A 14,297-nucleotide genomic window follows, 5' to 3' on the forward strand; every position below is an offset into this window, starting at 1 on the left:
CCCGGGAAGAATGTGGGCGTCGAAGGGGGGAGGTGCCCCGGGGAAAGTGCGGGCGTCCTCGTGGGGCTGTGCCTCTAAGGCAAGCTCGGACCCTGCTGCGGGAAGCGACGAAGGCGGCGGCGGCGGCATCGCCCACAGCATCCAGTTGTTCGGCCGCGAGGCTCGGTCACGTAGAGGCCCCAGCGTGGGGGTCAGCTCGGGAGCTGGGAACCACGCGGCGGGAGGAACGGCACCACCAGCCGGCTCGCCCATCGCCACCCGCCTGGTAGTCAACCCTGCGTGCGAGTGCGCAGCAAGCCTTAGGCGTCACTTCCGTTATCGCCAATAGCAAGGATCAGCCAATCACAAGCTGATATGTCATCGGCCGGCGCCGGAAGAGTTTCCCTCGCGTTCGGCGGCTCGCTGGCTGCCCGTCGTGGAGTTCTGACTCGGCTTGGAGACACTTGTGTGCGTCTGCAGTGTCTGACCCCGCGGATGGCGAGGGATCTGATTGGGCCGGCCCTGCCGCCCGGCTTCAAGGCCGGCGGGTCGGCGGAGGACGAGGAGCGGGACTCCAGCCCCGGTAAGCGGCGGCGACTTACCCGCCCGCCAGGCCCTCCCTCATCCTTTGGCCCTAACTTCAACGTCAGCTCAGCGAAGCCTTTCCAAACTGTCACGCCCCCTCTCTACCTTTGGGGGTTTTTGTTTGTTTGTTTGTTTGTTTTCCCTACTTAAATACAACAGGTATTTAATACACTTTCGAAATAACGTGTTGATATAGCTGTCTCCACCCATTACTCAGTAGTCTTCTAGTCTTAACACATAACTGGTACCTCGTATTTGCCAAAAAAAAAAAAAGATTCTCAGACCCTTCCCTGAGCATCCATCTCCTTTCGTGTTTTTTCTAATGTGTAGCCTGGGGCTGACCGAAGTTAGAAAACAGTAAAGCTGAAAGAATAACCCTCCCATTCCTGAATCTAATTTGCACTCTTGACAACCCAGAGGCCATGTTTCCACCTAGAGGTTTCTTTCCAGATCTTGTTTTCGCTATGGTTTTTAAAAAGTTAGGTGTTAAAAAAAAAAAAAAAAGTTAGGTGTTTATTTTAGCAAGGAAAGTTCCCTTCAACGATGATTGAAGAAAAGTGGGGTTAAGGTTTGAGATGGACCAGATTAATTTTATTTGACTACTCTGGAAAACTGAATGTTGAGAAATGTCCCCTGAGATCATGTTTTAAAACTGGGTGCAGATGTTTTCTTGAGACAAGTCCCAAAATCCAGATACTGCTTTGTGGAAGCTGAGTGGAACCTGAGCCTTTCTTACTCTGACTTTATTCTCTTCATCTTCACTGACCTTCATACCACTCATCTCAGCTACATTTGCAGTCACACACTGGGCCTTATTCCATTCCTGAAAACTTTTGAGGGGAGGGAGGAAGGCACCTCGTAGCTTGTGGGATCTTATTTCCACGACCAGGAATTGAACCCAGGCCCTCCACAGTGAGACCACGGATTCGGAGTGCTAACCACTGGACCACCAGGGATTTTCCACATCTCTGAAAAATTCAGTCTCATTCTCAGCCCTCGTTCATACATCATTCTTCCTTGGTTACTCTCATTGTTCAGTCGCTAAGTTGTGTCCAACTCTTTGCAACCCCATGGACTGCAGCATGCCAGGCTCCCCTGTCCTCTGCTATCTCCCAGAGTTTGCTCAAATTCATGTCCATTGAGTCAGTGATTCTATCTAACCATCTCATTCTCTACCGCCCTTTTCTTTTGCCTTCAATCTTTCCCAGCTTCAGGGTCTTTTCCAGTGAGTCAGCTCTTTGCATCAGGTGGCCAAAGGATTGGAGCTTCAGCTTCAGCATCGATCCTTCCAGTGAATATTCAGGGTTGATTTCCTTTAGAATTAACTGGTTTGATCACCTTGCTGTCTGCGGGACTCTTAAGAGTCTTCTCCAGCACTGCAGTTCGAAAGCATCAGTTTCTCAGTGCTCAGTCTTTTTATGGTCCAGCTCTTAGTCCACAAATGACTACTGGAAGAACCATAGCTTTGACTGTACAGACCTTTGTCAGCAAAGTGATATCTCTGCTTTTTAATATGCTTAGTTACTCTCATCACATTTTTTTTTATTTTTTGGTTTTAGTCTCATTGAGCCTCTCTGCCTCAGTCCTGATGGGCCTTCTTCCTTTTACTGTTTCTGTCCCTGCTTAACTTAGCCTCTGTGGTCCATCCATTCATCCCTTCTCTTGTCAGTGTCTTCCACTGCCTTTTCCCATCCAGTAATTCTGTAAATCCATCTGACAAAACTTCCACCCTGGCTCAGTCCAGATGTTCACCTCTAGTGAACCACACCCAGGCTTCCACATGCTGCTAAATGAAACCTCACCCCTCCACAGGGTAATGCTGCTGCAAACCATAACCTCCTCCCTGGCTGGGTCCTCAGCTCTGCCCTGCCATCCTGTGATGTTTTCCCACACAGCTCTCCGCCCCAGCGATCAACTTTAACTTTTTAAAGCCTACTCTTTCTTCTTTAGCCTCTCTCTCCATCACAGAAAAAGTAGATACCATCTTTAAAAAACTTCCTCACTTTTCTGGTACTATGCCTAAAAACTCTCCTGCATCTCTGCCTGGCTCTTTCAGCTTCTCTTTGATTGTAGTGGAAGAGGGGAACTACCTCCTTCCAAGGCTAATCATTCCATTTTTACTCAAAACCCCTTCCCTCACTTCTCCTGGAGGTTCTTTGCCTTTGACATTTAACTGGAATGTTCAGATTGTTCCCATCTTCATGAAGACTACTCCACATCCCCCTGTAGCTGCTGCTGTCTCTCTGACCAACTCTGGACCTTCACCATTTTCTTCTTAACCCACTGCATCCTGGCTTCTGTTCTTCCCAGTCCACTGAGACTGCTCTCACCAATTTCACTGTGAAAATAGACAATCCACCAGTTGTCTCTCAGCACCTTTTTTTTTAATAGCTTTTTCTGTTTATTTATTTATTTTTGGATGCACTGGGTCGTCATTGCAGCTTGCAGGCTTTCTCTAGTTGTGACAAGCTGGGCCTACTCTAGTTGCGGTGCATGGGCTTCTCACTGCGGTGGCTTCTCTCATTGTTGAGCACCGGCTCTAGGGTACATGACTTCAGTAGTTGCTGCACATGGACTCAGTCGTTGTGGTTCATGGCCTCTAGAGTACGGGCTCAGTAGCTCTGGTGCACAGGCTTAGTTACTCGGTGGCATGTGGGGTCTTCCCAGACCAGAGATTGAACCCAGGTCCCCTGCATCGGCAGGCAGATGCTTAACCACTGAACCACTCAGGAAGCCCTTCTCAGGAACTTGTTGCTAAATTCAAGGCACTCTTTTCAGTCCTGACCTTGCTTGACCTCACAGCAGCATCCCCTACCCCACTCCCACTTCCATGATCCCGCCTTCTCTCCTCTCTTGGCTCCAGCCACTCTGAGCACATTTCTGGATGCGTCAGACCCTTCGGCTTGCAGTGCATTGTGGGTGCTTTTCCCTCTGCGTGGACCACGTTTGCCCCAACCCACACTCCCTTTCCCCAGCTAACTCAGTCTCGTCCTTTGACCTCAGCCCGCCCATCGCTCTTTCTAGGCAGCTTTCTCTGATGTCACTACCTACTCCCATCAAAAGACACTTGGATGCTCCTTCTTGATATTTCCGTGACTTAAGCCTGTCACAGGATCAACAAGCTTTTCCTGGACCAGACGGTAAATATTTTAGACTTTGTTCATCAACAGGCAAAATCAAGATTATTGTGAAAGTGTGTATGAAACAAAAGAGAAAACAAATTTCCACGAATTTTTTTAAGTCTTCATTGGATTTATTACAGTATAGCTTCTGTTTTATGTTTTGGTTTTTTGGCTGAGAGGCACATGGGATCTTCGCTCCCTTACCAGGGATTGAACCCCCTTCATTGGAAGGTGCAGTCTTAAGCTTGGGACCACTAGGCAAGTCCCTAAATTTTTATTGTTGAAATTGAAAACATAATATAATTCTTTTGTAGTATAAATGTACTAGTGAGAAGAATGGAATTGCTTTAGAGGGAATAACATTTTGCTTAATTGGGGTTCACAGTCTGTGTTTCCTGTTATAATCAATCGCTGATCTGTAAAGAGGTTTGATGTGCTATATACTGAGTACTTCTTTTTGTGTCTGCATAATTCTGTCTGATATATATTACAAGGGGAACATAATGGAATATGTAAGGCATAATCTGTATTCTTACGGAAGTTGTAATCTATTGGTAAAATTACCACTGCAGTGGGAGAGCTGCCTTCATCACATGCATCACTGCTCTAGGTGTGAGATGGAATTGTTCATTACAGGCACCTAAAACAGTATTTTGAGACACGTTCTATGGTTCTGAAGAATGATACCTATAAAAAAGTGAAGCCAGGCATATCCTCAGTTTTATTAGAAAATCTGTAATGGGGCTTATATTGTACCAACTTATGTTTTCAATATTCTTTTTTTTAGATATTACCATTTCTTAGTATTATTTTATTGTGTAATAATTATTTATTTTGACACAACCCAAAGGGAAAATAAATAATTATATTCTGAATGTTACTTTTTCCTGGCATCATTTTAAAAAAAAATAAGGCCTTACATTCTTCTCAGAGGAGTTTTGTCTTCATCTGTTTATTCCCATCTTTAAACATATATCCCATGTGTTTCTTTAAAAATTCAAGGCAGATTTATCCCTTAGTTATAATACAGCACATGTTTAACCCATTTAACCTTTTAATCATTTGAACTTTACAAAAGAGTATTAAAACCTCATCTTGATTGGAACCAACCCAAAATTAGCCAAATCGACAAATTACATTGATAACACCCATATATAAGAAAAGAAAGGAGCAAAAGAGAAAAAAAATTAAGGAAAAAAGAAAAAAACTTCCCTCCTTAATATTTAGAAACAAGAAGATGGAAAGAACCAATCATGGGAATGAAATGTAATCTCTTAATCTCTTTCAAGGGATTCCCCTGTGGCTCAGACTGTAAAGTGTCTGCCTGCAGTGGGGGGGACCTGGGTTCGATCCCTGGGGCAGGAAGACCCCCTGGAGAAGGAAATGGCAGCCCACTCCAGGACTCTTGCCTGGAAAATCCCATGGATGGAGGAGCCCGGTAGGCTACAGTCCGCAGGGTCACACAGAGTTCAGACACAACTAAGCGACTTCACTTTAACTTTTAACTTTAATCTCTTTCATGTTAAACTATGACCCCCTAGAATTTTGAAGAAAGGATTATTTGTGGAAGGTGGTGTTCTCCCCTTCTTGCTATATTCTAAAAGGTGCTTTCTCTGGGATTAGTACTACATACAGAGATAAATCAGAAATCAGTAAAGGCATTATTCATCACAATCAGAAGTCATATGTAATCTCCATTTATGGTTGAGGAACATTTACATACTAAGACATTAACTGTTCTGCAATCTTAAACAGCAGTGGGAGACACGAGTTCTGTCCCTTAATTCTTAATGTTTTCTGCCTTTTGCTGCTTGATTGTTCTTTTCTAGGCATGCTGTGTAACAAGTTTAGCTTTTTTTTTTTCCTAAAAGTCCTTCCTTTATTTAGTGATATATAGAAGAAAATGGAACAAGTAGGAAAACATCCAATTTGTTAAGATAGGGACTTCCCTGGCAGTCCAGCGGTTAAGACTCCATACTTTCCACCGCTGGGGGCACAAGTTCAATCCTGGGTGGGAAAACTGAGATCTCACATGCAGCGCAGCATAGCCAAAAATCAGTCAATCTTATTTAAAAGAAAAAAGGGAGGGCGTGGCATGGGAAGGTTAAATAACATTCAAATCACACAGCTAATAAGCAGCTGAGCTGGAATTGATGGCTAGAGTCTGACCCCAAAGCGTGCAGTGTAACTAACACCTTTATACTCTCAGGTTCTGTCTTGTCACTTTGCTTACTTTGCTTTAGCTACACAGGCCTTTTTGTCCCTCAAGCACTTCAGGCTTGTTCTTTCCATAGGACCTTCGCAGCAGTGATTCCCCCAGATTGTTCTCCCCTCAGATTGTTCCATGGCCACTGTCATCATTTAAGTCTCTGTACAAATGTCTTCTGAAGGGGTCCTTCCCTGACCTCTGTCTTTAAAATTGCCCTCCCACATGTTCACAGTCAGCTTTTTAATTTATTTTCTAAGTTATGTCTCTAGAAGTATTTACTCAATAAATATTTGTTGAACATTGACCCTTTGTTGAATGTTGTTTGGTGTAGTGGTTAGGAGGGTCATATCAGAACTCCTCTGTTTAGTTGTGTAAAATTGGGCGAGACACTATCTCTTTACCTCAGTTTCCTTGTCTGCGAGATAGAATTCATACTACTGTCCTAATAAGGTTGTTGGCAGAATTAAATAGGTAAATGCACAGAAGTCTCTCTTAAGTTTTTGTTAATATTGAGTGAATAACATACCTGGAAAGCTTTTTGGAAAATCATATTTCCAAGTCCTCCGCCAGGACAACTGAGTCAAAATCTCTGGGGCAAGTGCCCAGGAATCTCTTTTTAAAAAAAATATTTTGGTGAATTTATTAAACATCCAGGCTTGAGAACTACAGCAGTAGAGTTTTGGCATCACTGCTCATAATCGACAGAGACAATTTTATGTTGGGTAACGTCATGCAATAATAATTTTTGCTGAGCCATAAAGTAAGAGCAGTGGCTCTGTTAGTGGGCCCAGAAGACCATTATCCTTCCCTCAGCATCCCCACCCCAGTGCAGCTTCATTCTCCTCTCTGAGTCTCTGTCAGGAAAGATAGAGTGTGTCTGCCCTTATCTCTGCTTGGAAATCATCTTGAACAGAAAACTAACTGAGAAGTATGATAATGCTAGTAAAGATATTTTTTAAAGTGGTGATTCTTAGTCAGAAACCAGAATGAAGAATTTTTATTTTTAACGTATTAAAGTATGAAATGGCAGATTTGTTGTTTGGTTAGCTCTGTGATGTATTATCTACCATATGCTGTCTGTTAGTAAAAAAAAAAACATGAAACCATTTGGCAGTTCCACCAACCAAAATTACAACCAATGCAAAAAATGTAAGATATCAGGGAAATTACATGCTGTTGCTGTAAGTTCAGGTTTTAAAGTTTTGTGACTCTCGTAGTTAACGCTGTATAAGACATGATCTCTGCCTTCCTGGAGTTGGAAAGACTAAACTGCTATATGCAGAACAAGAGCAAAGGAGATTAAAGTCCGTAATAAATGACAGCCCGCCAGTGCTGTGAATTTCAGAAAGTAAAGTGTGAAATGGCAGCTCAGGCAGCAGTCCACAGCCTTTCTGGCACCAGGGACCCGTTTCGGGGAAGACAGTTTCTCCACAGATGGGGTAGGGGGTGATCTTGGAGTGATTTCAAGCACATTGCATTTATTCTGCACTTTATTATTATTACATGTGCCCCACCCCAGATCATCAGACATTCCATCCTGAAGGTTGACGACCCCTGAGCTAAGAGATTCACTGAAACAGTTGTGACTACTTATGACAAACACAAGACATCTTTTACAGTTGCAGGACCGGCTCTGCCTCCTAATTATAAAAGCAGTAGTTCAGAATCATCAGACAGCGACGAGGACAGTAGTTCTTTGTCCGAAGAAGGAAATCAAGAATCTGAAGAAGACGACACTGGTCCACCGGCACGGTCAGTCCGTTTTTACATTAAATGGTAAACCAAGCTCCAAATCTGGTACTTATTGGTTAGAGTAGATAGCTGGTAAGGGACTTCCCTTGTGGCTCAGATGGTTAAGAATCTGCCTGCAGTACAGGAGACCCAGGTTCAATCCCAGGGTCTGGAACATACCCTGGAGAAGGAAATGGCAACCCATTCCGGTATTCTTGCCTGGAGAATCCCATGAACAGAGGAGCCTGGTGGGCTACCGTCCATGGAGTCGAAAAGAGTCAGACACGACTGAACGACTAACACTTTACTTTCTCAAGGAGCTATCATAACCTGCATTTATACAGCACAAGAAAAAATCACTTCATATTTCATTTCCTCATGAACTATACCTTTTATAGAAAAATGTATCTTAGTAGTATATAGCTCCAGAGATATCTAGAATTTCAATAAACATCTTATATAAAGGATTTTTCCATAAGGTATTATTGAAGTGATTAAATATTCTGAATAAACCATACATCTTCTTTTAAAATTTATGTGTGCAGTGTGTGCTTTTTGTTTAAGTAAATGAAGAATTCCCTCTGACCTAGCCTTCCTCACCAGTGGCCCATGTAGATAAGAAATCAAATCTTTATTATTGGATAGCAAGGGTTTTTTTTTAATGCATTTTAATGACTAAGGGACAAAAATAGCAACCCTTACAAAAGTGAATTTAAAAGCCAATGTCATAAATTCTATGCTTAAAAATATCTCACAAGTAGAATATTTGAAACTTCACTGATTAGAGAGTCTTTATCAACACAGAAAATACAGAAAATTGATACGTTACTGCTGTGTAAAGAAGTAACCAGTCTCTATTTTAGACCTCAAGTGAATTCCCGAAAAAGATTAGTATAAGATCTGTGGTAGCTTTTCTTTTTTACTTGGCAAGATAAATTTATTGTTTCAGAGTTTATACAACTAAGTTGAAGTTGCTGCTGCTGCTACTGCTAAGTCTCTTCAGTCGTGTCCGACTCTGTTCGACCCCATAGACGGCAGCCCACCAGGCTCCTCCGTCCATGGGATTTTCCAGGCAAGAACACTGGAGTGGGTTGCCATTGCCTTCTCCAAAGTTGAAGTTAATATGTTTTGAAGTTAATAAATGAAGTTATTAAATGTTAATAAGTGAAGTTAATAAAATTTTAATTTAAAAAATTTAATTTAAAAAATTAAAATTTCCCTATGAAAAAGTTTCTGACATGCATAAAATTACACTATTTTCAGAAAACTAAGGAGAAATCAAGATGACGATGATGATGATGATGATGAAGGGTTTTTTGGACCAGCTCTTCCTCCTGGATTTAAAAAGCAAGATGATTCTCCTCCACGGTAAGAATGTGTACCCTTTCAGGACAGTCTTTTCTCAAGTCTGTTAATTCATTAAAGAGTTGTCTGAAATTGTTTGTTTGTTTGTTGTGTTTTTTAATTTTATTTTTTTGGCTGCGTTGGGTCTTATTAGTTGTGATATGTGTGATCTAGTTCCCTGACACAGGATCGAGCCTGGGCCACCTGCATTGTGAGCTCAGAGTCTTAACCACTGGACCACCAGAGAAGTCCCTGAAATTGTTTTTTAACTTACATGTTTATATAACATTTGAAATAAATTTGAAATGAAAAAAAATTTAAAATCCACATAAGAAAAGTAATTATTTACATGTTTATGACACTTAACAATTCATGAAAAACACTCACATCTCTTATTTGATACTCACAACAGCGTTTTGTGATAGGCTGGGTGAAACATAACCCTTTCCCCCCCCTTCTTTTTTTTGACAAAGTTTCACATATAGCCAATGAGTAGAATCCTGGTATTTGATCTTTTTTTTTCTTTCTTTCTTTTTTTGGCTACACCACTTGACATATGAGATCCTGGTTCCCCAACCAGGGATATAAGTCAGACATCTTCTTAATTATTTATTGAAAGAACAGGCAAATCCCTATGTACCAAATTACACAGTTAACCTAACCTCAAATGTGTTATCCATGGATTAAGATAGCAGCACACCCCTTACAGAATTGTCATGGTGCTTGAGATGTCGTATCTGTATACATATATAAACGTTTGATTCTTCTGTAGTGCCTTGCACAGAATAAACATATAGTAAATATTGTCTTCTCAAAATTAAAAAATTTTTAAATGCTGAATATGAAATTGCACACCAAATTGTTTATAATTCTTAACACTATATCCCAATGTGCAAGAAAAAGTAGGAAAGGCTGTTGTACATTTTATATTCAGAGGTTGTAATCACAATTGTCAGCTTCTAATTTTCATATAACTTTCTGAAAGTAATTGCCTCTGACTACAACTCAAAAAAACACTTCTTGTTATGAATATAAAACAGTTTTTGTAATGGTGTCTGCAAATAAAAGGGAGCTTATTATTAAAAAAAAGAAATAAGAGGGCTGGGCAATCCATGGCTGCTTTTGTATGGCCCCCAAGCTAAGAATGATCATTAGGTGCCATTAAAATGCAAAGACAAATATGTGGCAGAGACCGAATGTGGCCCTCAGAGCCTAACGTTTTCTGCCTGGCTTTTTATGGGAAACTTTCTGACTGCTGGGATGTAATATTCCTTTCAAGAAAACAGTTATTAGAGGCATAGCAGTTTCTTGAGAATTCTATCTTGACGATAATATATGTTTGAAATAAACAGATGGTAGTGTATATTGGAAGCAAAACCTTCCATAAGCCTGTAGCATGCCATGGTTATGTTCCTTTACTATATTTTAAGATTGTATGTATTAGTAATTTTATCCTCACAAAATTCCCCGAGGCCAGAGAGTTGAGCTGTACTTGAATTTGTAGATCTGCTAAAAACTCAGAAAACACTCTTACAGTACTTCCTTATATAAATGACAACTGATTTGATCTCTCTTAATACCACATTTCCGCATTTTTCATATGTACAGTTGTTTCGGTTCATAGCAGTTTTATGAACCAAGACAAAAGGTAACTACGTGGCCGAGATCAGAACCCAGACCCTGAGACTCTAGTGCTGTTTTTGCCCTGCTGGGAAACCTGTGTGTAAGACTCTGATTGAACATAGTGCCATCTGGAAAATTCAGCTTAGGACATCACTGCCCTCTTGGTTGGGGGACATCTCTGGAAAAGAGCAAAAATAGAATGGAGAAACTTAACAGTATGAAAGAGAGTAGAAAATATCATTCCTCTTTTTGTTTTTTCCGCACAAAAAGTAGCACTTTCTCTTTCGAAGACCCAGAATTTCAGCAGGTTTTCTCTTTTGAACAGTGTTAGTTGCCTCAGACTGTGGCAATAGGGCAACTTGAAAGAAAATGAACTCTAACATCACATAGACCGGGGTTCAAACTCCAGCTCTGGGGACTTCCCTGGCAGTCCAGTGGTTAAGCCTCCATGCTTCCAATGCAGGGGATACAGGTTTGATTCCTGGTTGGGGAACTAAGATCCCATATGCCATGCAGCGTGGCCAAAAAGAGAACAAAACAAACAACACAAAAGCTCCAGTCTGCCGCTTACGAGTTTGTGTTGTCCTTGGGCATCATTTTGCTTAGGTAGAAAATGGAGCAACTTATACCAACCAGGACTTTTTTAGGGAAACAGAAAAATGCACTCTCTGGTTGAAATGAGGTTAGCATACCACCTTTTCCTTTCTCTCTGGGTCTCAGAGGAACTCTTTTCTTTGTAACACATTTCCACATCATAATGGGGTTGTTAGTGAGGAGGAAATGTTGGTTTTTATACTGCCTTGACACATGTAACCATAAATAAATTACTAACAGCTGTTGTATGCATTCGCTACATATGTCCTTAAGACTCCATTTGTACTTAAGTAGTTCTGACTGTAATTAAAATGCCACTAAGGTATTTTTCAGTGGACAGTGACTATCAAAACTGAAAGCCAAGGCACAAGATAAAAAGATCTTCACAGACTTTAGTCCATAATACATAATAAGGATTCTTTTTTTTTTGGTCATTATTTTTATTTACCGTACTTCTTTTAGGAAGTGGGTTTACACCACTGCCACAAAGGTTGAGAATTACTGGTTTAGCATCTAATCATTAACTAATAAATAGAAAATTAAAGTGTAGAAATTAAGTTTTTTTATGATACTCGGTGAAAAAATGCTAGGTTTGTTGTTCAATGCCTCAGTCGTGTCCGACTCGTTGCAACCCCGGAGACTGCAGCACGCCAGGCCTCTCTGTCCATCACCAGTCCCGGAGCTTGCTCAGACTCACGTCCATCAAGTCCAGTGGTGATGCCGTCTAACCATCTCGTCCTCTGTCTCTCTTTTCCTCCTGCCTTCTGCCTTTCCCAGCATCAGGGTCTTTTCCAATGAGTTGGCTCTTCGCATCAGGTGACCAAAGTATTGGAGCTTCAGCATCAGTCCTTCCAGTGAATATTCAGGGTTGATTTCCTTTAGGATGGACTCATTGGATCTCCTTGCAGTCCAGGGGACTCCCGAGAGTCTTCTCCAACACCACAGTTCAGAAACATCAGTTTGTCAGCTCTCAGCCTTCTTTATGGTTCAACTCTCACATCCATACATGAATACTAAGTTACAGAGTAAAAATAATACATCGAATAAGATTCTCATTTTCCACATTTGTTATTATTACCTGGCTTTTTATTCTTTGTGTGAGCTTTTACTGAAAAGTAAAAGCCAACTGAAAGCTGACTTTTTAAAGGTGCGTTTTCTTTTTCAGGCCTATGATAGGTCCTGCACTACCGCCCGGTTTTCTTAAATCTACACAGAAAAGTGACGAAGGCAGAAGTGATCCAGGACAAGTGTCATCAGATTTCAACTCTGAGGTTTGGGGATTTTTCTATTAAAGAACAAGATGTAAGAAACTCAAGACTTTACATAGTAGTAACTATAGTCATTTGACTCAAATGTAATGTAAGATGTGTCATAGTCATACTAATTTAGGACTGTAGCATAGGTAGATGAAATCAAAAGCTATCTCAGACCTGAGATTCTGTAGGAAAATGACAAGGCAGTCACGTGTTGACAGGGTGTGATCTATTCATGCTTCTCATCCTTAAAGGGAAGCTTTTGCGTCCTAGAAAGTAGAATACAGTAAACAGTTTAAGGAATCGCTGTGATTTGATGCAAAAGAGAGCAAGCTGAGAAATGTTTAAATAGTGAAATAATTATTATAAAATATTGAAATTAACTTTGTCCCACCCAGTTCTGGTACCATTATTTAACAGGGTCACTCGTGGGTACATGATGTTTTGAAAAGAAAGAGCCAGTGATTCTGAAATCAAGGAGGAAATCTGTTTTCTTATTAGAGGGCTGCTGCTGCTAAGTCGCTTCAGTCATGTCCGACTTTGTGCAACCCCATAGACGGCAGCCCACCAGGCTCCCCCGTCCCTGGGATTCTCCAGGCAAGAACACTGGAGTGGGTTGCCATTTCCTTCTCCAATGCATGAAAGTGAAAAGTGAAAATGAAGTCACTCAGTCATGTCTGACTCTTAGCGACCCCATGGACTGCAGCCCACCAGGCTCCTCTGTCCATGGGATTTTCCAGTCAGGAGTACTGGAGTGGGGTGCCATTGCCTTTTCCATATTAGAAGGCTAGTCCTTAACAATGGCTGAGATTTAAAGAATATAATTTATAATGCATTTTCTCCATATATGGATACTATTTTCAGCTTCTCCAAAGCCTTATGAAATAATTACGATCTGTATCTTAGAGATGGCTAAAGGCCAGAGAAATTGGGTAACTTACTCCAAATAGCACAGTTTCTGCTTAGCAAAGCCGAAACTCAGAGCCCAATTCTTAGGACTTTAAATCACTGTTCAGTCTGCTCTTCTGCAGTGCCATCCTATATGTGAATTCATAGACTCCTGTGCATCTCCACTGAGAATTCATCAGTTCCACAGAGGTTGTTACTGAAGGAAATGTAATTCAGTGGTTAAGCTCATGAACTCCAGCATTTACTCATTCTTTCAATGAATGATATAGAATACCTACAGATGATTGTAGAACACATAAGTGTGTCAGGCATTAGTCACAGAAATCGATCTGACAAGGTCTGTTCCCACCTTCCAAAACGCCCAGAATCCAGCCACTTCGGCTGCCACCCTGCCCCAAGCCATCACCCTGTTTGACCTGTGTTATTGTTGGTCTCCTTGTCTTAGCCCTCGATGCTCTGCTGCCTCTTCTCAACACAGCAGCTAGAGTGGCCCAGAGAAAGTCAGATCGCATCAGTCACACTCAGAACTAATTTGCTGCTCCCCTCTCTGTATAAAAGTCAGAGTCCTTACAGGGCCCTCTACAGTCTGGCTCCCATTAACTCCCTGGTTTCCTCTTACTTTGATCTGACCACAGTGGGCTTCTTGCACCTTAAATATGCCAGGCAGGCTCCTACCCCTGAGCCTTGATACCTGCTGTCCACATCTCCCCCAGATATTTATGTGGCTGGCTTGCCACCAGCTAGAGCACTTTTAGCTGCTAATAGCAGAAAGTCCAACTTACAATGAAGCTTAGTCTCAACCTTCCTAGTTTGCAGATGGGTTGTTTGTATAACTTCCTGAATGATCTAGAATCTGTATTCCCAAATTAAGGAAAATGTGTTTCATACCCAAGACGAGGTCTAGAGATAGGAACACTCCACGGCTGGTTAACTTAGCCTCACAAGACC

The 14,297-nt window shown here is 41.5% G+C and overlaps 2 protein-coding genes across 4 annotated transcripts in view; one reads left to right on the plus strand and one right to left on the minus strand.

Annotated features, from left to right (window-relative positions):
- The window catches only part of NUFIP1 (nuclear fragile X mental retardation protein interacting protein 1), a 39,305-nt gene extending 39,018 nt beyond the window's left edge, over positions 1–287 (minus strand). Inside the window, exon 1 of the mRNA XM_010854616.1 lies at positions 2–287. Coding sequence (XP_010852918.1) covers positions 2–252 — 251 coding nt within the window. The 5' untranslated portion in view covers positions 253–287. The remainder of the gene's footprint in view (position 1) is intronic.
- A 90-nt stretch (positions 288–377) lies between these two features.
- GPALPP1 (GPALPP motifs containing 1) overlaps positions 378–14,297 on the plus strand; it is a 30,540-nt gene continuing 16,620 nt past the window's right edge. For all 3 annotated transcript variants that reach the window (XM_010854618.1, XM_010854617.1, XM_010854619.1), the window contains exons 1-4: positions 378–562; positions 7,515–7,647; positions 8,890–8,994; positions 12,353–12,458. In XM_010854618.1, coding sequence (XP_010852920.1) covers positions 475–562; positions 7,515–7,647; positions 8,890–8,994; positions 12,353–12,458 — 432 coding nt within the window. In that variant the 5' untranslated portion in view covers positions 378–474. The remainder of the gene's footprint in view (positions 563–7,514; positions 7,648–8,889; positions 8,995–12,352; positions 12,459–14,297) is intronic.

Source organism: Bison bison, unplaced genomic scaffold, assembly GCF_000754665.1.
Source record: "Bison bison bison isolate TAMUID 2011002044 unplaced genomic scaffold, Bison_UMD1.0 scf7180017864345, whole genome shotgun sequence".
Classification (NCBI taxonomy): Eukaryota; Metazoa; Chordata; class Mammalia; order Artiodactyla; family Bovidae; genus Bison; species Bison bison.